Below are 25,510 nucleotides of genomic sequence, written 5' to 3' on the forward strand. Positions count from 1 at the left end.
GGGCTCTCGAGTCTGGCCCGCCACAAAGAAGGGTGCTCCCCACACGGCCACCCTCCCTGTCATCTCTGGGGACAGCTGCCCTGCCAGGGCAAGTTCTGGTCAGCAGCTGAGGGAGCTCTTCTCTTGTTCCTGATGATTTCAAGGTCCTCACAGTCCTGGTAGTCTGGTTCTTCCCGGAAAGCCCAAGTGTCTATGGGGAGTCGTCGTAGCTTCTGTACAGGGAACCAGTGGATGGAGGTATCGTTAAATACGTCCGTGTACTGTGAAGTCTCAGGCAGCTCAAGCTCCTCCAGTCCTTTTAAAACCTGAGCAGGAAAATTCAAATGTAAAATACACGAACCTGACAGTCACAGTAAACCCCACACTTCCGGGTGCCATTTATCAGTCACCCCCAGGTTACCCTTTAAAAAAAAAACAAAAACGAGGACTAGAACATGTTGACTTAAGCCCGTCTGTGACGGACTGGAAGCTCCAAGGGCGGTGAGTGTGTGGGACTGACACTGAGAGTGAAGGACAGGTCCTTGCTTTCTGGAACACAGAGCTGCTGAGAAAGCTCGTGGAGTACAGTAACTTCACTGTGCCCTCAGTGAGTCCCTCATGAACTCCACCCACATGCACAAAGGCAGAATTCACAATTAACAGGGAAATGGTCTGTTTTCACACCCTTTTTCATCCTAGCTCCTTCATTTACATAGATACCTTTGCGATGTAGGCATAATTTTTCTGTAGAATCCTTGCCAGCAATCTGGAAATTAAAAAAAAAAAAAAAAACAAAAACAAGCCCAGCATGATTAGGAGATATTGGAGTGGTTTTATCTAACTTAAGACATTATAGAAATGCAAAGTAGCTTAAAGATAGCAAACATTTTAAAAAGGAGGGGAACATGGAGTAGGGTCAATAATCCCTAGAAAAGGTGACTGTCCCATAACCAACCACCCCTTTTGTGAGGGGAGGAGTGACAGTGGACACCTAAGGCATGTACAGCTGAGAGAGGAAATGGTTTCCACCACTTTTGGTTTTTTTAAGATTTGATTTATTTGTTGGAGAGAAAGCAAGAAGCACAAGAGCACAAGCATGGGGAGCAGCAGGCAGAAGGAGAAGCAGGCTTCCTGCCGAGGAAGGAGGCCAATGTGGGACTCAATCCCAGGACCCTGGGATCATGACCTGAGCTGAAAGCAGATGCCCAACCGACTAAGCCACCCAGGCGTCCCTCCCACTTTTAAAAACACTTCTGCACCTTAAGGGAAGGGAGGAATTCTTGGCAAGCAGACCTCCTTAACTCTGCAGCTTTACTCGGGGTTGTTGTCCCTAACATGCTGGTTTCCCGCGCGCAGGTCTGTCAGGAAAGCCCCCGCCACAGCCTGACAGGACTTCTGTGCGCTTGCGCTAACCTCTCCTCGAGTCCTCTGAAGCTGTTCCCAATGATGAGCATCTTGGCAAGGGATTCCACTGACCAGTTACTGCACAAAAGGTTGTTGTACAGGGCTGTGCCGCAGTGGGGCATGTAGAAGATGGTGGGCTCGCCGTGGATGCTCCGTCTTCCTTCCTGCGGGGACGGTACGTGCAGTATGAGCCCCTCTGCTCTTCCCGGGAGGTTGTGGCAGGGGCACAGGGCACGTCTGTGAAGAGCTGAGCTATCTCACCACAACGTAATCACAGTGCATGGGGTGAGGGACACAGGTCAGCCACCCTTCTGTATGTTTCACAACAGACCTGTGTACCAAGCCAGGCCACACGCCTTAGACTGACTTCTACATCCATGACAGCAGCACCTCTGGAGAAAACCAGGAGCTGCAAGACAAGTCGAAACCACAAGGAAACAAACCCCTTCCTTTGCAAACAGTCAGGTTATCGTGTGGCCTAACAGAAATTGACAGATGAAGTGGGCCTCAAAGTCGGGAAATCGTGAGGTCCAGAAAGAACCTGCGTTTACTGAAGAGATGTGTGTCCCACAAACAGAAAGCTCTGGATCAGCAGAGGGGCTTCTTGGGTCTGTGACAGCAAGGGCAGGAGGGGTGGCAACAGTTACTGTCCCCATGGACTGTGCACGGTCAGCCTCTCGGCCTCCTGGGTCCCTTTATGCAGATGCCTATCACAGTCCCTTCCATATGTCCGCTGGGGGACACAACAGCCCCTCCTGGGGACCGTAGCTCCACAGTCGTACCCATGGCAGGGACACAGGCCCTGCCTGCCCTGGCCTCTCTGCTCTGTACTCTCCTCCCTTCTGTTCAACACAAACAGGCAGGAGCCTGCCTGGCGCCATCCAGCCAACTCCTGGTGGCCCTGCAATCCCAGCGCCAACCCAGGAAACCTTCCTCGAACCCCTCAAGTGGCGCAGAGTGCTTTTCCCTCTCTGTTCTGCTCACCCATATTTGTTTACAGGCCATAAACCTTGAGGGGACCCTGGGCTCCCTGGAGGCTAGGACTACATCTATCCTGGCATCCCCCCAAAGTCCATGCTTGGCACAGAGCAGGCACCCAGAAAAGAAGACGGCATGAATGGAGTGGCAGGGTTTCAGGGCCTCACCAACATCAGTGAAGGATTCTCTTGTCTCAGCAGGGCTTGATTTTCGGGCTTTGTAATAAATGAGCCATTTTGGAAGACGGAAAGGGATCAAATGCCTACTCTGTAATCACCCCAGCAACGCAAAGTGGCTTGCAGGGGTGTGTGCCTCACTGGCTTCAGGCCCTGCTGCTGAGGTGATCTTGCTCTGTATCTCACAGTTTCACCTCCGGGGCAGAAGATCTACCCACAGCTCCCAGCCAGATGCTATTGGGTATGACTGGGCTACCATGCAAAGAGAGATATACTCTCCCCTTCGACAGGGTAAATCACAACCAGAAAGCCCTCCTTTGAGGCACTGATACTAGGTACCCCTTTATTTTTTAACACCAAGTACCAACTTAGGAAATTACCAGAGGTTCCTGGACATGGGATTCTCACCAGAATTTGGCAAATATAACAGGTTTTAGTCCATGCCATTTGTGCCATTGGGTGGTGTTGTGATGGGCACCACCTAGGCCACAATGTGGGTCACTGCCAGGTCCCCTGTGACAGGCGCCGGGAAGGCACATGAGCAGAAGGAAGGAGGGAATGATGGCTAATGCAGAGCAGGTGCCTCCATGGGGCACAGCCTCAGCAGTCACACACACCTTTGGTCAGCAGTCACACAGCCCTCCTGCTCCCCCTTCCCCAAGACTCACCTCGTTCTCACTGAGAACAGTCACACCAAGGCTCTTCAGAACTGCAATTTCTAGCTGGCTAAACAGAGGGTCATACACCCAGCAGTGCCTCCTGGGAATCTGCAGAAGGGGAAAATGGGTTCTGTCAACCCAAAGATCTGTGTGCAGACCGTGTGCAAGACCAAGGGATGGAGTGATCAACAAGAATCTAAAAATGTACCTGGCACTTTTCCAGGAAGAGAAGCAGAAATGTGAGCTGGTGTCTAGCTATGACGCAGGTGGCAAAGTTTCCAATGCCATAACATACACACTTCCAACAGTAGGTTCCTGGGACTTGGTTCTCCCCTGTGATGAAGCCAGGTGTCACAGCAGACTCATTTGGCAAGGAGTCAAGATGCAGGTTTCTAAGAGCTTCCGAAAGAGTCCCCTCAGGGACCTTCAGTTGTTCCAGATGTTTTGTAAGACAGCTGTTGATGGTTTCTGAAAGAGCAAGCCCCGGAACACAGTCAGAGGGCGTGCTCTGACCCTGTGAACTAAGTCCATCACATAAGTCCACAGACCTGGGGAGAAAAGGAGCAAGTTGGGAAAGGCTTCATTCAGCTTCTCAGGGAAAAGGCCGTGGGACTCACTCCCCAACATGCCTGGGAGGTAGGGCCAGGCCCACCAGCACCACAGGCTGTCCCGAGTCCCTGTGCACCCCCAAGCCTGCAACCCCAGAGAACTTTCCAGTAAAAAATAGGCTTCATTTATGGGCACGGTTTCCACCCAAAATTCTAATGTGAACTGTGTCTAACTTATTAAGAGGTACCTTAATAAGTTAGTAAGTTAGAGGTAAATGCGGGCTATGTTCTGAAATACCTGCTTTTTTTTATTATAACAACCTAGAAAAAGAGCTCTCAAAATCACACTACAAAAGGCTGGGAATAGGAATATTTAATGTGTAAAAACTTCAAAGAAAAAAAGGCTGGGGCTTTTGGAGTCTAACAAAAAATATTCTGTTTAAATATTCTCATATAGCAGTGAGTTATCTTGTCTCTCATTTTATTATACTGATACTGAATTTATTTGAACAAATCTGTACACAAAACAACTGTGTTGCCACAGTCAGGTGCCGATTTTCACTTACTAGCAAAACTACCTTAAAAATAGTCCCCCGGCTTGGAAAGGCTGCGGGCAGAACTGGCTCTTTCAGTCCTTGCTGCTGAAAGTCCTGGTGGAAGTTTTTAGGAAAACACTGGGCAGCAGATATCAAGCTGGTCACTGCCTGTCACTGAGTAAGTCCACTTCTGGGAGTATGTCCTGAGAGGATCATCCTAAATTTGGTAAGAGTTTTACACAAAAAGGTGCTCATCGAAGAGTTATGCATAAGAACTAAAAAAAAAACAAAGGAAACAAACTAACTGTCCCTCAATAAAAATACTAACGGCTATACATTCCCTCCCCATATTAACATTTACGTGCCCACAGACTGTTTAGGGACAGGTCTATGTGGCCATGTTGAGGCAAAGAGTGCATGAAGAGTAAATTTCAGCAATGACAGTGGCAGCAGACGCTGATGCCCCCCCGCCCCCAGGCCCAGGCAAGCACTGTCCTAACCACTTAACCAAACAGCCTCATTTAATCCCCCAAATTACACCACAGGATATGCACGCTGTCACTTCCCTTTCACAGACACAGAAACGGAGGGTCAGGGCTAGTAAGTGCCAAGACACACGGCTGTGAGCAGGAAGTCAGAATTAGAACCCAGCTCTGTGAAGAAAAACAGCACCAAATATGGACTGGACTCCTTTCTTTGCCCACATTCAGGCCCTCTTCCCACACCTTCCACCCCCAGCCTCGGCCATCTGGTACCCACCTAGTGCCAGACTCCAGAAATCAGACAGAAGCAGGTCCTTCCTATTAAAAGAAAAAGGCATGGTCATTCCCCAACCTTCCCCAGGCCGCCCCCTCAGGGACCCTTCTCCAGACCACAAGCTGGATGCAGGGATGGAGTGCTCTCCCACACAGCGCTCCCAGAGCACCCAGCATGGCCCTGGAGTGGCCGGAGGAGGATCCACAGTGAGCCATGTCCAGAGCAGACCAGTAGGCCGGTGTTCAGAGAGGACAGAAGGCTTGCCAGAGGACATCCCGATTCCCAAGGACCCCTCTGCGTCTCTTCTGTATCCTCCTTGGTCCACGCCATGGCTGAGCACAGACACCGAGCTCCATACAGTTGCTAGATGCACAGAGTGCACCTCTCTGAGCTTTAGTTTCCTGGCCTCTAGAACGTGGGAAAGAATCGTCCTATCGAGCAGGCTTGCAGAAGGGAGCAAATGGGTCAACACAGAGCATTGGGCTTTGCACAAAGTGGGGACTCAAATAGGTCTTTGTTATTATAAATAATAATTATAAATAATTCTAAGGTGAAAGTGAAAGGAGACATGAATCCAGTGTCTGGGCTTTCTTTATTTAAGTCAACTGGCTTACGCAAACCTTAAGCAGAACAGAGTCAACAGTGATGTGATCTGAAACAAACTCCATGAACTGATCGAAAGACATACAGTGGCTGAAAACACAATACCCATGTGCTGTCCACAAAAGACTCACTTTAGACATAAGGACAACATAGACCAAAAGTGAAGGGACAGAAAAGATGTTCTGTGCAAGTGGGAATCAAGACAGAGCTGGAAGAGCTATAATCAGACAAAACAGAATTCAGCGCTGTTTAAAAACATACCAACATTTGTGAGACGCAGCAAAAGTGGTTCTAAGAGGGAAGTTTACAGTGATACAGGCCTGCCTCAAGAAGCAAGAGAAGTCACAAATGCATGCCCCATTGTGATACCTTGTGATCTAGAAAAAGAACAAACTAAGCCCAAAGTAAAAGGAGGGAAATAACAAAGATCAGAACACAAATAAATGAAAGAGGGACAAAAAAAGAGAAACGATCAGGGTGCCTGTGTGGCTGGCTCAGTTGGTTAAGTGCCTAAGTGCTGTTCTTGGCTCAGGTCATGATCTCAGGGTCTTGAGACAGCGCCCAGTGTCAGACTCTGCACTCAGTGTGAAGTTAGCTAGGGATTCTCTCTCCCACTCTGCTTCTCCCGCTGTGTGCATGTGCTTGCTCTCTCTCAAATAAATAAATGTAAACACCACCAAAACACACACACACACACACACACACAAATTGAAAAAGCCTTAGCTACACGCACCAAGAAAAAAAAGAGGTGACTTAAAATCAGAAATGATGGAGGAGATGTTATGACACCTCAAAAATACAAAGGCACAAAGAACTGCTGTGAACAGCACACAGCAACAATTTGGACAAACTCAATCAGAAATATATTTATTTTTATGTTTCAAGTTTTTATTTAAATTCTAGTTAGTTGGGGTGCCTGGGTGGCTCAGGTGGTTGAGCGTCTAACACTTGGTTTCCGCTCAGGGTCATGAGACTGAGCCCTGAGTCAGGGTCCAAGCTCAGCATGGAGTCTGCTTGAGACTCTCCTCCTCTCCCTCTGCCCCTCCTGCTCGTACTGTCTCTCTCTCTCTCTCTCTCTCTCTCTCTCTCTCATATGAATGAATGAATGAATGAATGAATGACTGGATCCTAGCCAGTTTACATACGCAGTATAGTATTAGTTTCAGGAATAGAATTTAGTGATTCAACACTTACATAAAGCACCCAGTGCTCATCATATCAGCAATTTAAAACCTCCCAAAAAACCAAGTTCCAAGACCAGATGCTTTTTTTTTTTTTAAGATTTTATTTATTTGACAGATCACAAGTAGGCAGAGAGACAGGAAGAAGGGGGTGGGGTAAAGCAGACTCCCTGCTGAGCAAAGAGCCCAATGTGGGGCTTGATCCCAGGACCCTGAGATCATGACCTGAGCTGAAGGCAGAGGCTTAACCCACTGAGTCACCCAGGCACCCAAGACGAGATGCTTTTAATGGTGAATTCTACCATTCAGGGACAAATCATACCAATCCTTCTAAAATTTTTCCAAAAAAGAGAAGTGAAATCTCCCAAACTCATTTGCTGAAGCCAACATTACCCTGATACCAAAACCAGACAATGACACCCCAAGAAAAGAAAATTATAGGCCAATATCCCTGACGAACACAGATGCAAAAATATTCAACAAAATACTAACAAACCAAATTCACAAATATGCTGAAAGGATCATACACCATGATCAAGTGGGATTTATTCCAGGAATGCAAAGATGGTTCACACGGGCACATCAATCAAGGTGATACACCATGTTAACAAAATGAAGAACAGCAGCGCCTGGATGCCTCAGTTGGTTGGGCGCCTGCCTTGGACTCGGGTCATGTCATGATCCTGGGGTCCTGGAATTGGGCCCTGCGTCAGGCTCCCTGCTCAGTAGGGGGCCTGTTTCTCCCTCTCCCGCTGTCCCTCCCCCTAACTCATGCTGGCTCTCTCTCTCGAATAAATAAAATATTTTTAAAAAGTTAAAAAAAGAAATGAAGAATAAAAATCGTGTGATCATCTTGAGAGATGCAGAGAAAGATTTTGACAAAATTTAATATCCTTTTATGATAAAATTTCTCAACAGAGTTGGTATAGCGGGAACATACCTCAACATAATAAAGGCCACATATGACAAGCCTAGAGGTAACATCACATTCAATAGTGAAAAGTTTAAACTATTACTATTTCCTCTAAGAGCCTCTAAGATTAGGAATTTTCCTGATCCTTCCTCGCCACTTTTATTCAACACAGGATTAGAAATCCTAGGCACAGCAATTATGCAAGAAAAATAAATAAAAGAAAGAAGTAAAATGGTCACTATTTACAGATGACAAGTATATAAGGAAAACCTTAAAGACTCCACTGAAAAACTGCTGACACCAATAAATGGATTCAGTAAAGGTACAGGATACAAGATCAATATACAAAATGTGCTGAGTTCCCATATGCTAATAATGAACACCAGAAAAAGAAATTAGGAAGATGATCCCACTTGAAGTTGCACCAAAAATAATAAAATACCCAGGAATAAACTTCAAGTAGGTGAAAGCCTATATACTATAAGACGTTAAGGAAAGAAACTGAAGACAACATATGTAAATGGAAAAACACTCCTTGTTCATGGATTAGAAGAATAGTGTTAAAGTGTCTAAACTTCCCCAAGCCATCTACAGATTCAATGTAATTTCTATCAAAATTCTAACTGCATTTTCACAGAAATAGAACAAAGGATCCAAAAATTTACATGACGCCACAAGACTCCGAATAGCCAGAGCAATCTAGAGAAAGAAGACGCACACTAAAGGCACCATACTTGCTGATTTCAATCTATTACAAAGCTAGAGTAATCAAAATAATCTAATATTGGCACAGAAACAGACGTGCAGCTTACCAGAACAGGAGAGAGAGTCCAGAAGCAAACACACACATCTATGGCTCACTACCTTACGACAAGGAGCCAAGAATATACAAGGGGGAAAGAAGAGTCTCTTTCACCAGCGGTGCTGGGAAAAACCAAACAGCCACATGCAAAAGAATGAAACTGCACCACTATCTTACGCCATACACAAAAATTAACTCAAAATGGATTCAAGACCTGAGTATAAGACCTGAAACCATAAAACTCTGAGCAGAAAACACAGGGAAAAGCTACTTGACAAAGGTCTTGGCAGTGATTTTTTTAACCTGATACCCAAGGTAAAAACAGCACCACCAACAAAAAACATGTGGGACTACACCAAACTAAAAAGCTTCTGACCAGCAAGGAAGCCATCCACAAAATAAAAAAGCAACCTATTGTATGGGAAAACATTTGCAAATCATGTATCTGATAAGGGGTTAAAATAAGCCAAAATAGAAAGAACTCAGGCAACTCAATAGCAAAAAACAAATAAACAAAAAAACCCCCACAAGCAATCTAATTTTAAAATGGGCAGATCCAAATAGACATTTTTCTAAAGAAGACATACAGATGGTCAACACGAACATGAAAAGATGCTCAACACCATTAATCATCAGGGAAATGCAAATAAAAGCCACAATGAGACACCACTTCACACGTGTTAGAATGGCCATTAACAAAAAGACAAGAAATACAAGCTTTGGTGAAGATGTGGAGAAGAGAAAAACCCTTGTGCACTGTTAGTGGGAGTATAAGTTGGTGCAGCTGATGAGGGAGCACGGGGCTGGCTGAAGACAGCAAAAGCTGGCGCCTTGCACCCCCCTCTCCATCCGCTCCCCCTCTGTCATTTGTGTAGCATCCCTCAGGCAGCCCTGACTGCCATGAACAATAAGCAAATAGTTAACTTGCAGAGCTCACAGTACTGCCAGACAGGAGTCTCCCTTGGCTTACAAATGTCCTAAATCTCACTAACAAAGACGACTGACAGCAGGATTGATAGCAGGATTGTGACACCCCACCAAAAAGTCTCCCAACTATCTTAATGTTAATGGCTGGTCTAAAGACAACATTGATCCAAGGGCAAGGCCTCCAGTAGGCCTGGGACATCCTGGCACCTTGTAGGCCCTCTTTAGCATATGAAAAATCCACTGAAACCTCCCTTCCCCTCACCTTCCCCCAACCGCAGGGTACATAACCTGCCATCCCTCACAACCCGGGGCAGCCGCAGCTCTTCCTGCCCACGGGTCCTGTCCCCGTGCTTTAATAAACCACCATTTTGCACCAAAAATGTCTCAAGAATTCTTTCTTGGTCATCGGCTCGGACCTCAGCCCATCGAACCTCACCTAGGTTCTAGAACTTCATCACAGCGACTGTGAAAAACAGTATAGAAGATCCTCAAAAAAATTAAAAATAGAACTACCATAGGATCCAGCAATTCCCCTTCTGAGTACCTGGAGGAAATGAAAACATCTCAAGAAGATATATTCACCCCTGTGTACACTGCAGGATTATTTACAACAGTGAAAATAAAGAAACAACCTAAATGCCACCAGCAGATGAATGGATAACGAAACTGTGGTTGATACACACAGTGGAATCCTACTCAGCCATAATAAAGGATGAAATCTTTCCATTTGCAATGGTGGATCTTGAAGGCATTATGCTGAGTAAAACAGGCCAGACAGAAAGACAAATACTAGAAATAACTTACATGTGGAACCTTAAACCAAACCAAACAAAAAACTGAGCTCACAGAACAGATGGGTAACTGCCAGAGGTAGGCGGTTGGAAGTGGGAGAAATGGCTGAAGGGGTCAAAAGGAAAAAGAAAATAAGCACAATTACAGCATCTTTTTTTTTTTTTTTAATTAAGTAAGTTGTACCCCCAATGTGGGTCAAACTCAGAACCCTGAGATTAAGAGTCACATGCTTCACTAACGGAGCCAGCCAGGAGCCCGGAATTACAGCATCTTCTGAAGCTCAGTGTTTTGAGAAAGGCTAAAGTAACATAATCTACAATATTCTGGGGGTTATGTATATATTTGGTAAACATAAAAGAGAGAATGCAGACTTCAGAGTCACACACTCAGGTCTGTATCTGGTTCTAATATTTACTATGATGTTAAGCAAGTGACTTTTTAAAAATTTTATTTACTTATTTGAGAGAGAGGGAGCAAGAGAGAGTGATCACAAGCAGGGGGAGGGATAATGGGAGAGGGAGAAGCAGACTCTCCGCTGAGCAGGGAGCCCAACAAGGGGCTCGATCCCAGGACTCTGGGATTATGACTTGAGCCAAAGGGAGATGCTTAACTGACTGGGCCGCGCAGGCGTCCCTACTTAACCTCTTTTGTGCCTGTGTTTCCCAAACTCTGAGGATAATATGAATATTTACTCTTAGAATAGCTTTTATTTTTAAACTTTTTTTTAAGTTTTTTAAATAGTTTTTTAAAATAGTTTTTAAATTAAATGAGATAGAGGTCACTTAATGAGACTCTTAATGATAAGAGAACAAACGGTAGATGGAGGGAAGCTGAGCAGGGAATGGACTAGATGGGTGATGGGGATAAGGAAAGCACAGGTTATGATGAGCACTAGGTGTTTAAATGTGATGAATCACTCACTGCTCCTGAAACCAATATTGTCCTGTATGTTAACTAGAATTTAAACAAAAATTTGAAAAGAAAAGAAAAGAAAATCCGAAAGGATAATACAGTTAAAACAAAGTCTGTATTTACTCAAAAAAACAAACAAACAACAACAACAACAAAAACCCCATGTATTAAGTGGACCACACAGTTCAAGCCCATGCTGGCCAAGGGTCAACTGGAATACTGGAAATCCTAGCCAGACCAATCACACAAGAAAAATAAATAAATAAAAGACATCCAAATTGAAAGGAAGAAGTAAAGGTCACGATTTTCAGATGACATGATATTACATGTGGAAAACCCTAAAGACAACACCAAAAAACTATTGAAATAAATGAACTCAGTAAAGTTGCAGGATAAAAAGTACATAAAAGGGCGCCTGGGTGGCTCAGTGGGTTAAGCCGCTGCCTTTGGCTCAGGTCATGATCTCAGGGTCCTGGGATCGAGCCCCGCATCGGGCTCTCTGCTCAGCAGGGAGCCTGCTTCCCTCTCTCTCTCTCCGCCTGCCTCTCTGTCTACTTGTGATCTCTCTCTGTCAAATAAATAAATAAAATCTTTAAAAAAAAAAAAAAAGGACATAAAAATCTGTTGCATTTTTATACACTGATAAGAAACTATCAGAAAAATAAATTAAAAAAAAAATCACATTCACAACTGCATCAAAAAACCCAAGATACTTAGAGATAAATTTAACCAAGGAGATGAAAGCCTATATACTGAAAACTACAAGACATTAAGGAAAGAAACTGAAGATAACAAAAGTAAATGGAAAGACATTCCATGCTCATGGATTAGAATAATTCATAATGTTAAACTGTCTATACGACCCAAAGCCATCTAGAGATTCAATGCAATTTCTATCAAAATTCCAATGACCAAAAAAAAAAATTTCCAATGACATTTTTCACTAACATAAGACAGAGAATCTTTAAAGTTTGTATGGAACCACAAAAGACTGAATAGCCAAAGCAATCTTAAGAAAGAACAAAGCTGGAGGCATCATGCTCCCAGATTTCAAACTCTGTTACAAACCAGAACAGAAGAGAGAGTTCAGAAGTAAACCCACACATCTATGGTCCAGCATCTTATAACAAAGGAGAATATACAAAGGGAAAAGAACAATCTCTTTAATAAACATTGCTGGGATAACCGGGCAGCCACATGCAAAAGAACAAAACCGCACCACGTGCCTTACATTATACACAAAAATTATCTCAAAATGGATTAAAGACTTGAATATAAGACCTGAAACTATAAAGCTCTTAGCATAAAACATAAGGGAAAAGCTGCTTGACATGGGTCCTGGTAATGATTTTTTTGGATCACATTCCAAAAGCCAAAGCAAACAAAAAGCAAAAATAAATAAGTGAAACTACATCAAACCAAAAATCTCCTGCCCAGCAAGGAAAATCACCAAAAAAAGAAACAGGCAACCTACCGGCTCTAAGAAAAGATTTGTAAAGCATGTATCTTATAAAAGATTAATATCCAATATATATAAAGAACTCATACAACTCAATTAATAACAAAAAACAATATGATTAAAAAGTGGAAAGATTACCCAAATGGACATTATCCAGGGAAGACATACAGAGAACCAACAGGTACGTGAAACGATGTTCAACATCATTAATCATCAGGGAAATGCAAATCAAAACAACGAGATATCGCCTCACACTGGTTAGAAGGGTTAGTATCAAAAAGAGGAGAAATCGCAGATGTTAGCAAGGATGGGGAGGAAAGGGAACCCTGGTGCAGGGTTGGTGGGAATGCAAGTAGGTGCAATCACTGTGGAAAACAATATGCAGCCTCCTTAAAAAATTAAAAATAGAACTACCCTACAAACTAGCAATTTCTCTTCTGGCCATTTATCCAAAGAAAACAAAAACACATATCTGAAAAGATATACGAACCCCCATGTTCATTGCAGCATTATTTATAATAGCTAAGATATGAGGACAACCTACATGTCTATGGAGGGATGAATCGATAAAAAAGATGTGAGGGGCACCTGGGTGGCTCAGTGGTTCAAGCCTCTGCCTTTGGCTCGGGTCATGGTCTCAGGGTCCTGGGATGGAGCCCCGAATCGGGCTCTCTGCTCAGCGGGGAGCCTGCTTCCCTTCCTCTCTCTCTGCCTGCCTCTCTGCCTACTTGTGATCTCTCTCTGCCAAATAAATAAATAAAATTTTTTTAAAAAGAGAGAAATGCAAATCTTTCCATTTGCAACAACATGGATGTGATGAAGTCCCAGAACCTAAGTCAGGTTCGGTGGGGTGAGGAGGTTCGGAGCCGACGACTAAAGAAAGAATTCTTAAGACATCTTTGGTGCAAAATGGTGGTTTATTAAAGCACGGGGACAGGACCCGTGGGCAGGAAGAGCTGCTGCCCCGGGGTTGTGAGGAGTGGTTGGTTATATACACAGGAGTTGGGTAGGTGAGGACAAAGGGGTGTTCAGAAGGGCTATTGGGGCAAAGAATACTATCAGGATATTGAAGGCTTAGTTGCTATCAAGTAAAGACAATTGGAAGTCTGGTGGAATGTTACATTCCTGCTATCAAGCATCCTTGTTAATGAGATTTAAGTTTAGAAGAAATTTAACTTTATTTACTTTTCCTTCTACTTCCACCTCCTTCGGTTTTTATGGAGGGGAGGGTAACATTAGGCTTGAGGAACTGAGTTCTGTGTCTTTGGAAATTGGGCTATTGATAAGGTAACTTCTTTGTTGTAATCTCAAGGAAATTTGCAAACCAAGGGAGACTCCTGTCTTGCAGGATTGCGATCTCAGCAAGTTAACTATTTATCATTTTATGGCAGTCAGGGGTGCCTGAGGAATGCTACACATATGGAGGGGAGCGGATGAAAGGGGGGGTGCAAGGCGCCAGCTTTTGCTTTGTCCTCAGCCAGCCTCCTGCTCCCTCATCAGATGGACCCTGAGGTCATGATGCTAAGTGAAATAAGTCAAAGACAAATAGTGTGTGACATCACTTTTATATGGCATCTTAGAAAAACTGAGCTTAAAGATACAGGGGGACGGGTGTGAAATAGGTGACAGGGATCCAAAGGTACAAACATACAGGGATTAAATAAGTAAGTCACAGGATGTAATGTTATAACATGGCGATTATAGTTAATAACACTGTATTGCAAACTCGGAAGTTGCTGAGAGAGTAATCCTAAAAGTTATCATAAGAAAAAAGTTTTGCAAAACAAAACTATATTTAAACTGATAAGCCATACGCCATTGTTCAGGGGACTCAGAAAGTACACAGTACTGCAAAAATCTGTGCGGGAGACTGCCCTCACGTTCCTCACAGAGGCTAAGGGAGAGCTTTGAAAACTGGTGAGCGCATGCACAGAACAGCATGTAAGGTGCTGGGCTCCTCTCTACTTACAGCACTGGACACTGCATCACACTTAGGGGTACAGGAAGCAGGGAGTTACTGGGGATACTGAAGAAGCTGAGGAAGAATAACAATGCAGTATGTGTGGAAAATGCCTTACAGGTTTTCCAAATTTGTGGGCATGTTCCATTACACAGATATCTTTTAAGTTCCTACAAAGTCACTGCTGCTTTTTACTCAGGCTCAGTCGGTTGGGCAGCCAACTTCTTTAATTTATTGTTAACCTGAGTCATCCCTGTCTCTTGACCCTAATTCTGGGGGAGAGGAGAACATAAAATTGGTCTAATTTCTCTCCGTTGGGATGGTCCTTCAGCTGTTGATCTGAATAACTAACAAATACTGTTAATTACTGCGTCCTTAAAGGACTGCAAATGAATAAAGACAACAATAATAACAAAAATAGGTAACATTCATTCCTCTGTGTTAGGCACTGTTCTAAGCCATAAGGTGCACAGCAAAGCATGGAGGAATGAGGGACTGGGATATGCCCTAATGATGAAGAGCATTGTAGCACCGGTTCTGGAGTCCCAGAGACAAGGACTTGAAATCTGGTTCCAAACATTATCTGTGTCTCTAAGACTCAGCCCTCTCAGGATCCTAGCTGGCCCAGATACTCAAACTAGTAAAGTATGTAAAATGCTTAAGCCAGTGGCAGGCACAGCAGCTCCTCGATTAACTAATGATGATAATCAAGAGGATGGTAATCACGTTGGTGTTCCTCCCCAGCGCTAGCAATAATAATAACCAACTAGTATAATATTAATCCCAAACGCTGGTACTACGCTTACCCCGCACCAGGCACCGTGGTTTATGCATTACTTTCCAAATGGGTTACATTAACTAATTCACTAAATCGTCAAAACAAGCCTATATATGTACTGTTTCCAGGTTCGTCTCTCAGATGAAAAAACTGAGGCAGAGCGATTACATATCTTGCCCAAGGTCTCGGAGATGGAAGGGCAATAAAAGGAACAACAACCTTTATTACAATTCAGTCTGTAATAAGCTGCTCCCTCCGTTAAATCCGCACAATAACCCTAAGGGTTTGAGGTTCTGCCCACTTTACAGATGCCGAGACTGAGGCTCGGTCCCAGGGCCCAGCCCGCACTCACCCGGCCTCCCGGATGCGACGCAGCACAACTCCGCAGTCCACCTCAGGCTGGGCCTCCAGGTCCCGCAGGGCCACCTCCCTGCCCCGCGGTCGCCGCTCCGCAGAGCGTCTTTTCCTTCGCGGAGCCGCAGCCTGCCAGGGTTCCAACGCCGCGGACGCCATGACCCTCTGACGTCACGGGCGCGCCCCTGGACGTCATCCACACGCGCCAGCGCTGGGAAAATCTAGGGGGCGGTATACACTGGAGGCGCATAATCCTGAGGCCTCCCCACCGCGCGACTGTAGGTAGGGTGGGGAAAGCAGCTGGCGCGAGGCTGCCGCCCACACTGCGGGTTTGATCGCGGAGCCGGGGGCTGCCGGGCTACAGGGCTGGGTTGGGTGGATGGCCGGCGAGGGGATACCAAGGGGCGGGACCCTGGCCGAGAGCGCCTCTTGGCGGCTCCTCCGCTCTGCGATTGGGCCCCGATTGACCCTTGCGCCTTTGTCCACAAATGCCTAGGCCACCCCCGGAGCTGAGGCCAGACACTTCAGGTGCCTTTAGCCCGTTCCCCATCGCAGTGGTTACCGTCCGTTTTCCTGGCCGGCTGACTCACCGAGACCACTTCATACACTGCCACCTTCCTGCCTCTAAGCCGTTTCTGGTCACTTTTTGGCTTCCTCGGGTACTTAACTGCAACCCCTGGCTGCTGGAGCCTTCTCTGGTCATATCCCAGCACTTGCCCTACCCTAGGGACATTACTGGCCTTTTCTGGATCTTTCAGAGATAAGAGCATGGACCTTGGCAGTATAGGGCACAGTCCTCTGGGAAGGAGGGATAGGGGGTTTCAGGCTGCTGTCTCCAAGATACCTAAAGTTGAGAAAAGAGAGATTTCACAGTCCTCAGAGAGTCAGTGGGGGCCTCTCTAGGTACTTCTCTCTAGGAAAGGAGCTTTAAAAAGCTACTGTATTCCCAGCAGGATGACAGAAGGTGAGCATGCATTTGACACCCTGTCTCTGGGACGTCAAGCTGGACAAAATCGTATTAGAAATACAGTTCTGGAGGGACCAAGGAGTTCTCTTGTGGAAAAATTAAACCCTGTTTTGTTTTCCTGGAGTGTTAATCCAGATCAGCATGGGGGGGTTACTGGGAAGCCAGTTTTTGATTGGTGGAGGGATAAAGTTAACACTATGAGCTGCCTCTGGCTCTGATGGGAATAAGCCAGAGACCAGGCAATTTTTGAAGAGTGCAATAAATAAGTATTCGAGTAAATGATGCCAGGATCCCTTCTAACGGTGAAATCCCATGATACTTAATCGTCTGTTCTCTTGGAATTTGAAAGTCACTTGTTAAACTCCTGTTTTGTTTTGAAAACTTGCCCAGCTGTGGAATTCATGTTCAGATCACTTTTGAGCTGTCAAGGTGACAGTTCCTTAATTTGGGTTCCATTATTACTGCAACAACTGCCTTATTTGTATAGCTGTCCTTGGCACACAGAGCTTTTTCACACTAGCTCTTTAATTTTATCTTCTCTGAGGCAGAATCTTCTGTTCAAAGAGACTGAGCAACTTGTTTTGAAGTCCCACAGCACTCTTCTTTGTTCTGAAAGACAATTTTTCTACTTTCTAGAAGACTCCTTGTGAAGTATACCATTTGCCTAACCCTGCTGGGTCACATGCTCTCTCATGGGTTTCTGAAATAATCTATTCCTTGTGGTTTATTTTAGGACCAAGGCACTGATGTTTGATCGGGAAGCTTTACAACATTGAAAAGACTCTTCAGAATGGCTTTGAACTAGACAAGCTAGAAATCCCTTCAGAACACCACCTCAGTATGCATCTCCCCCAGCAGGCTTTCCTGTCCAGGAACTTTTTGTAGAGGTTGTGCTGCAGAGCGCCAGAATTCTGGTGCCCATGGGACCAGCTTAGTGGATTTGACTTTTCTGATAGAATTCTCTTGCTGTATTATATACTCTCTCCCAGAGTTCTAAGAAGTGTGGAGGTATTCATGGCACCAAAGAGCCTGTGGGGAAGGAAGTAGAACTTTCATGCTGAATGAAAACCAAGCAGGTGATATTTGTGGCAGAAAACATTTAAACCTTTCACGTCTGCATTTCCTGGATCGGGGACACGGAGGAACAGTCGCTGCTGGGGCGCAAGAAGCGATCCCAGACAAGAAAACCCAAATAAATAGAATGAGGGCGACAGGCAAGTAAATGGCCACCACTACCTCGACAGAGCCGACATCAGCCTCCTGGTGAGTAGAAAGGCCTGTGTGGCTGACTTCCTGCCAGGCTGCTGGACCCATGTTTTGGATTAACTGAAAATCCCCAGCCAGGCTGTCTTGATTTCGTTAAGGGGGGTGGAGGGTGGGGAAAGGCATTTTTTTCTCCGAGCAGGCGGATGCAGCATGTGAGCATTTCTCTCCAGAGCTGCCGGGTTGTGACCTTGCAGTGCTGGAGCGAGTCGAGCATGGCTGGTAGACCGGAAAAGATGGCCATGGCTGGTTAATGCAGCAGCTTTGTTGGCGGTGTGGGCACTATAGGCTTCATCGGTAAGAGATAAGAAATGGCTACAGTGTGGAGCCTCACCACTAGAAGAGGTTTGGCCAGTCCGCCTCTTACATAATGTCTTCCTGAAACTTAGTTCCCTTCTCAACCCCAGCTGGGTTAAGTGTCTCTTGTCAGTTGCTTCAGCAAACATTCGTTGAGGAATGAAAGCCAAAGGCATGGTTTAAATAGAATGAGCAGGACTCGGTGAGGGTTGGTTATGTGTGTGGAAGGCACAAAGAGGGAGTCATTCAAAATGACACCCCGGTTTTCTTTTGTGTGCCTGAGCGAGGTTGCTTTCACCCAGAGAATGTAAGAAGCAGGTAAACAGGGCCCAGCCATGGAGTTTCTGAATGGAGTTTGACGCATTTTTGAGGCTTTTTGATCTGGACTTGTCCTGTACTAGAAACTGAGTTCTTACTGGTCATCCGGAAGAGAAGGTGGGAGCCAGGCAGGGTGGTAGGGGGAGGGTGTAGATCCAGGGAGAAGAAGGAGGGTGACAGAGTGGTCACAGCTCCTCCTTCTTACCGCTCTAGCCTAATGGGTGTGAGAGGTGAAACCCAGGCCTGGCCTTTAGGGAGTCTGCTTTGTGGTCTTAAAACAAGTTAATTGTGGCTTTGCTGTAGAGTAGACTGTAAGAGTCCTTTGTGAAGAATAGAGGGTTATAGAAATTGAGAAGAGAGATGCCTTTGCATGGAGGAAATCAGAAGTTTGATGAAGGGTCGTGTCAAGAGTTCCTCTTAACATAGTTGTTAGGATTTTGCCAGGCAGAGAGGGGTTCCGGGCTCTGCTGTGAACTCTCATGAGCCCCATTTTCCCATCATAGACTCCCTATCCTACATTGAAACTGTATGTTTAATGTCTTCCTTTGACCACCACAGCCCCAGGTCTGGCAGAGGGAGAGCACACTGTCGGGCCTCATTTACTGTTTGTTAAATGAATGCATGAATTTCTGGCCCAAGGGATATTTCCGGAGGTCATTGTGCCCACCAGCTGTGTAGGCAGACATCAAAGACACCCCTGTTTTATTATCAGAGCCTTTAGAGACAGCATACCAAACCCTGGTTGTATGGTTAAGGGTCTGTGTCCCAAACAAGAGGGGGCCCTGGGTGATCTGTCTCCTCCATCTACTCTTAAGTCTTTTTGGCCAAACGGCCTGACAGCTGGATAGAGGCATATTTTTAGTTTGATTGGATGGCCCTTGTGAAATGTTTTTTCTTATCTGTTTGTAGCTGCTGGGTTCTTTCTCCTCTGGGGCCACCAGAAGGGTTCTCACATACTGAGTAATGAGTCCATCTTGCGCTGGGAAAGAGGAAACTGTGTTTTAAAATGCCTTGATCCCTGGATGAAAGGAAACATGGCTCTGTTCTGTTCTCTTGCCAGGTGGAATTATTTCTTCCTATATGATGGTTCAAAGGTAAAGGAAGAAGGAGATCCGACAAGAGCTGGCATTTGTTATTTCTACCCCCCTCAGGTAAGCACCCCAGCGGATTACTCCCTGGGGAGGTGGTGGGGGGTCCTACTGCCTCAGAGTGTAGGCTTTGCAAAAGTATAGCATTGACAGTGGGACAGTGTTCTTCACATCACCCAGGCTTTGACATTTCTACTCTCTTATCCTTAGTTGTACTATTTCTTGCTGTTCTGGTCTTGAAAGTCCCAGACAGCCATCCCTTCCATCCTCTCTAGCTCTCTACTACTGTCCTGATTTTCTCTCTGCCTCCCCTTGCTCCCAGGTTTTGATCAGCTCCTTGAAAATGCTTTTTAAAATTTTAAAACTTTTTAATTTTTTTTTAATTTTTTTTTTAAATTTTATTTATTTGACAGAGAGATCACAAGTAGTCAGAGAGGCAGGCAGAGAGAGAGAGAGGAAGCAGGCCCCCTGCTGAGCAGAGAGCCCGATGCGGGGCTCGATCCCAGGACCCTGGGATCATGACCTGAGCCGAAGGCAGAGGCTTTAACCCACTGAGCCACCCAGGCGCCCCCTTTTTTTTTTTTTTAATTTTTTAAAAATTTTAAAACTTTTTAAATTAATGTTTTTTTGAAGCACTTTTTTAAAGAAGAGATTTATTTATTGGAGAGAGAGAGAGTGTGTATGTGTGCTGGGGGAAGGGCAGAGAGCAAGAGAGAGAATCTCAAGCAGACTCTCTGGTGAGCTTAGAGCCCAGGTCAGGACTCTGTCCCACAATCCTGAGATCCTGACCTGAACTGAAACCAAGAGTCAGATGCTCAGCTGACTTCAGCCACCCAATAATAAATAAAACTGTTTTATAATAAACCCCTAAAACAATTTTATTCAAATGTCTGCAAAAGGAGAGAGGAGAGTATCATGAATCCTCATGAACCCATTAATTAGTAACAATAATTCCTTAATATCATGTGATACTATCTGTATTCAAATTTTGCCTTCCTGTCTTAGAGATTACCTCATCAGATCCTGCTCCTTCCATTCCTCCCACCCTCCCTCCTTACCTCTCCCTCTCCACTTGCTAGTCAGGAGCCAAACAAATTCTACACATTCCATTTGCTTCTTTTCTTCAGTTTCTTTTGTCACATACCACTTCTCACCCTCCCCTCAGCCCCTTTCCCCACCACCCCTCTGAATTACCAAAGTCTGTGCCTTTGTGCTGTGGAATGTCAGAAGGCCCCACACTCTGGATGGGCCTGATCACTTCCTCAAGGCAGTGTCATTTCAGATCTTCCCCTGTAGTTCCTTTACACTAGTAGTATGATCTAGAGCCTTGATTAAGTTCAAGTCCGGTTCTTTTAAGGAAGACTTCTTCCTCGGGGCGTGTACATTTTCTGTTGCGCTATGATATGTGGCTGTCCCGCAGGGTGGTAAGGCTCAGAGTGATCAGGAGGTTTAGGTATTTGCTCACGTGACTTCCCTCCCAGTTGGGTAGTTGGGGTGAATCTAGGCCGCTCTACAGGGCATTTGAATAGGGACCAACGGCTCCTGCTTGTACAGAACCACACAGGGGCCTCTAGTCCTAGGAACAAAAACCTAGATCTGCACAGACCTCATGTGCACGCGGCTGTGGACGTTCCGTGGCAGTTCGTCCTTCTGAGCAGGGGGCCGCACATTCTGTCCTGTACGACAAGGGCCCAAAAGTGAATATTGAGGCCTTGCCGGACATGGAAGGTCTTCTTTGTTGTTGCTGCTGCCCTTAAATACAAAATCAACACTTAGCTCCCTGGCCATCTCAGGCAGTAGACCAGATCTGGCCTGCCGGCTGCATTCTGCTGTGGCCTCAGCCCCTGCTCAAAGGGATGCCTTGTGAGTTCGACAGTTTGGGCTCGTCTCCCTGGACTTTGCCTCTTCCCCACAGACCCTGCTTGACCAGCAGGAGTTGCTCTGTGGACAGATTGCGGGCGTCGTGCGCTGTGTCTCGGACATCTCCTCCTCTGCCCCGACCCTCGTCCGTCTGCGGAAGCTGAAATTTGCCATAAAGGTGGACGGAGAGTACCTTTGGTAAGTTTGATCGGACAGAACCTGTGCTGCCAGGGGTCGCCTCTACTGTGAATCATCTATCTTAGTCATGAGTGCTGTGTTGCCAAGGTGTCTGGAGCCTGGGACAACCCCCCCCAACCCCGCCGCACCCCTAGGGGCCACATGCTGTACTCTCCACACTTCCTTGGTCCCTCTCTGCAGGTGCCACCATAACTGATTGCTCTCCATAACATTCCTAACCTGTCCTGCGTTGCACATGGCTGCTTTCTCGTTGCTTTTGAGAGATTTCAGCCAGCCTGAGGAAATTCTCTCTGCTCTGTGATGCAGGTCAACTTTTCAACCTCTGTCTTTTCTCTGTATTCTCCATGCTTACAGGGCATTGACCCAGAAACTTGCAGACATTGATATATAGATTAGGTTTCAAAGAACCATTAAAAAACCATTTCTTGACATCTGATGGTACCATATACACTAGGCCCATGCCTAAGCTTATTTAAAACTGATTTGGGAGGGGAAAGAATGCTTAAGTGTGAGGTGGCATATTCAGCTTTGTGGGTATGCCTGCTAACATTTTATGATGACCATTTTTTCTCGAATCAAACCATTAAAGGAATTTTACAGTCAACACTCACATAGACTTCCTAGGTTCTGCAATTATCATTTTATTACATATACTACTTATTATAGTCACTTTATCACATTTCCCCATCCAACCCTTCATCTTCAGTGCTCGCCAAAATTACGCACACTAGTATACACCCCCTCCCCACCCCCAGTACCGCATGGCGCATAACATTAATTAAGAGTCTCATGCTCTACCGACTGAGCTAGCCGGGCGCCTGGCGCATAACATTAATTAGAGTTCAGTAGTGGTTTGTGCTTTTTTTTTTCTCTTGGAGTAAGAGTTACATACACTGAAACACAAATCTTGAGCATACCATTTAATGCATATGGACAAATGACACTCCATGCGACACAGAGCCCCATCGAGATGCCGAATATTAGCATCACTCTGGGCAGCTCCCTGATGTCCCATTAATTCTCACCCTTGAGACCCAGGCAGCCATCGTTCTGATTTTTTCCCACGCGCAGATGAGTTTTGCCTGTTCTAGAAGTCACAGTATGTGTAGTGTTCCTCTCCGCAGGCTTCTGTCGTGCGTGTGACCTCATGGGGCATGTATCAGCAGGTTGTTCCTTTTCATTGTTCAGCAGCACCGTCTGAATGTCCATTGTCTGGATCTAGCAGTCTACTGACTTACCTATTTCTGGGTCCATGAACCGTGTCTAGTTAGGAGCAGTTAAGAATAAGGCCCCTAGGAACATTCCTAGATGAGTCTTGTTGTGGATATGACTTTTCATTTCTTGTGGGTAAATAGCTAGGTATAGATTTGCGAGGTTACAGGGTGGGTGTATATTCATTTTATAAGAAACTGCCAGACCTTTTCCCAAAGTGGTTGTACCATTTTGCACTCCTACCAACCATGTGTGAGAATTTTAGTTCTTCCACGTCCTTGTCAACACATGCTGTCCGTCTGTTCAGTTGGAGCCATTCTGCTGGGTGTGTAGTGATACCGCATTGTGGTTTGCATTTACATTTCCCTGATGACTAAGGATATTAATGGCCACTGGTCCCTCTTCTAGAAGTGTCTGTCCAAAGGTTTTTTGCCCATTTTTAAAATTAGGTTTTCTTTCTTTACTTAGGCTTGTGAGTTCTTTCTATATCCCGGATGTCAACTATTTCTCAGATATATATTTTAATGTTTTTAATATATTTTAATTTTTTTAAACGATTTTGTTTATTTATTTGAGAGAGACAGAGACCGAGAGAGCACAAGCAGTGGGAGAGGCAGAGGGAGGGAGAAGCAGACTCCCTGCTGAGCTGGGAGCCCAACATGGGGCTTGATCCCAGGACCTGGACAGCATGACCTGAGCCAAAGGCAAATGCTAAACCATCTAACCACCCAGGTGCCCTTATCAGATATATATTTTAAAGGTATTTTCTCCCAGTTTGTGGCATGCCTATCTGTTTTCTTAATGATGTCTTTTGATGAACAGAATGTCTTAATTTTTTTCTAAGTTTGCTTATTTATTTACTTAAGTAATCTCTACATGCTACATGGGACTCAAACTCATGATGTGGAGATCAAGAGTCGCGTTCACCCCCAGAATTTTTTATTTTTAATGAAGTCTAACTTGCCAGTTTTATCCCTCATGGTTACTGCCCTCTGTATCCTGTCTGAAACCATTCCCTACCCTGTTGGAGAAGACATTCTCCCATTTTTTGGGCAAGCTTTATAGTTTTAGCTTTTAAACTTAGGTCTGTAACTCATCTTGGATTAAAATTTATGCTTGATTTGAAATAAAGGTCAAAGATCCTCTTTTTCCCTACGGATATCCAGTGGTTCCAATGCCATGGTTGAGAAAACTCTCCCACTTGGATTCCTTTGGCTCCTTTGCTGATGATCAGGTGACCATTGCAGTAGGGGGTCTGTTTCTGGACTCACTTCTTTTCTGTCGATCTCTTGGAAGATCCTGTATAAGTCCTCACTGTCTTGAAACCAGATCGTCTAAGTCCCCCATCTTTGTGCTCTTCCAAGACAACTTTGGATATTTTAGGTCCTTTGTAAGTCTCTCTTGTAGAATCAGTGTGTCAGTTTCTGAGGAAACACTGGCAGATTATGGTCAGAGTTACATTCAGTCCACAGATTAATCAGGGGAGAGGTGAGCCCTGACCACGTGCCAGTCGTAAACCCTTGAATTACATCAGTGAACAAAACAGAGATCTTGGTCCTGGTGGAACTTCCATTCCGAGGGAATTTATTTATTTGTTTTCTGCCAGGGTTTCTTTGTTGCTTTAAGTTTCTGGCGATTCCCTCAGGAAAGATTCCTAGAGGTGGAATCACGGAGTCAAAGAAAACAGACTTTATTCAGGCTCTTAAAACATACAGCCAGATTCCTTGCAGACCGAGCACATGTTTCTCTTCTGTGGAACTCAGCCCCACAGAAGCATTCCAAGGCTCTAGAATGGTGTGATGATTCAGCCAGTTCCCTTCTCAAAGCTTCCAGGCTTGGACTCAAAGCAAAGGAAAATGCCCATCTTCTGGTTTCCCTCTTTCCAGGTCCTGGGCTGTGCTGTGGAGCTCCCTGACATTAGCTGCAAACAGTTTCTGGATCAGGTCATTGGAGTCTTCAACTTTTACAATGGACCTGTATCTCTGGCTTACAAGGTATGGAGATAGTGGTGAGGAGTCTTCAGCAAACCCCATGTTGCCAGAACACAGCACGATTCCATGAGCTGTTGGAATGCTTGGTGTAAATACAGCATGTCCAGCAACAAGATCAAGGGGCCTTAAGGCCCCTCTCAGATGCCTTTGTTCCCCAGTGGTGTAGGTCACGTCCATTGCAAATGTCTATTCCCATGTCCTCCTCCCTGGGACTGTTGGAAAAGCAGGTTACCACTGGCCCCAGCACGTGCGCTTGGTCTGTGGTGGCTGAGTTCTCGGGGGTGGGGGGGGTGTCTCGTGTACATAGGAGGTTTAAAGTAGGCCCTGTCGTCTGGCCAGTGTCCTGGGTGAGGACCGAGTTTTGTAGGCATAGGGAGCCTGGCCGAGAGGTGTGTCTCACGGGATCTCAGAGACTAACATCAGGCGGTTCCCATTTTAGAACCACTCTCAGGAAGACCTACGCACCGAATGGGACACCTTCATTGAACAGATTCTGAGGAACACCAGCGATCTGCACAAGATATTCTGTTCCCTCTGGAACCTGGACCGGACTCAGGTAACACCCTCATCCTTCGTACGTATTCCATGTAGAGGAGTAG

At 45.4% G+C, this 25,510-nt stretch overlaps 2 protein-coding genes across 6 annotated transcripts in view; one reads left to right on the forward strand and one right to left on the reverse strand.

Moving 5' to 3' along the window:
• On the reverse strand, positions 1–15,911 carry SRRD (SRR1 domain containing). 2 transcript variants are annotated; one of them, XM_032311262.1, is made up of 8 exons: positions 15,716–15,911; positions 5,040–5,080; positions 3,405–3,664; positions 3,206–3,304; positions 1,715–1,792; positions 1,393–1,547; positions 700–745; positions 1–305 (listed from the first exon to the last, which is right to left on the reverse strand). In XM_032311262.1, the coding sequence occupies exons 1-8, from the start codon at positions 15,874–15,876 to the stop codon at positions 60–62; spliced, it is 1,086 nt and encodes a 361-aa protein (XP_032167153.1). In that variant the 5' UTR covers positions 15,877–15,911; the 3' UTR covers positions 1–59. The 2 variants fall into 2 exon arrangements, with proteins under 2 accessions (XP_032167153.1, XP_032167154.1); XM_032311263.1 differs by lacking the exon at positions 1,715–1,792 and having other exon boundaries at positions 15,716–15,910.
• Positions 15,908–25,510, forward strand: part of HPS4 (HPS4 biogenesis of lysosomal organelles complex 3 subunit 2) — a 23,971-nt gene continuing 14,368 nt past the window's right edge. Inside the window, exons 1-7 of one of the 4 annotated variants that reach the window (XM_032311254.1) lie at positions 15,908–15,999; positions 17,418–17,947; positions 19,623–19,713; positions 21,566–21,708; positions 24,052–24,154; positions 24,807–24,914; positions 25,351–25,467. In XM_032311254.1, coding sequence (XP_032167145.1) covers positions 17,907–17,947; positions 19,623–19,713; positions 21,566–21,708; positions 24,052–24,154; positions 24,807–24,914; positions 25,351–25,467 — 603 coding nt within the window. In that variant the 5' untranslated portion in view covers positions 15,908–15,999; positions 17,418–17,906. The other 3 variants (XM_032311252.1, XM_032311253.1, XM_032311255.1) reach the window with 3 other exon arrangements.

The sequence above is a fragment of the Mustela erminea genome, chromosome 13 (assembly GCF_009829155.1).
Source record: "Mustela erminea isolate mMusErm1 chromosome 13, mMusErm1.Pri, whole genome shotgun sequence".
Classification (NCBI taxonomy): Eukaryota; Metazoa; Chordata; class Mammalia; order Carnivora; family Mustelidae; genus Mustela; species Mustela erminea.

Excerpts from the sequence above, each read along its gene's own strand:
- SRRD (XM_032311262.1), bottom strand. The coding sequence starts at position 15,876 with ATGGCGTCCGCGGCGTTGGAACCCTGGCAGGCTGCGGCTCCGCGAAGG. Across the intron at positions 3,665-5,039 it reads TTTCTGGAGTCTGGCACTAG|AAACCATCAACAGCTGTCTT; the intron begins GTGGGTACCAGA and ends TTGCTCTTTCAG. Across the intron at positions 1,548-1,714 it reads TGGCCTGGCTTGGTACACAG|GAAGGAAGACGGAGCATCCA; the intron begins GTCTGTTGTGAA and ends CCGTCCCCGCAG.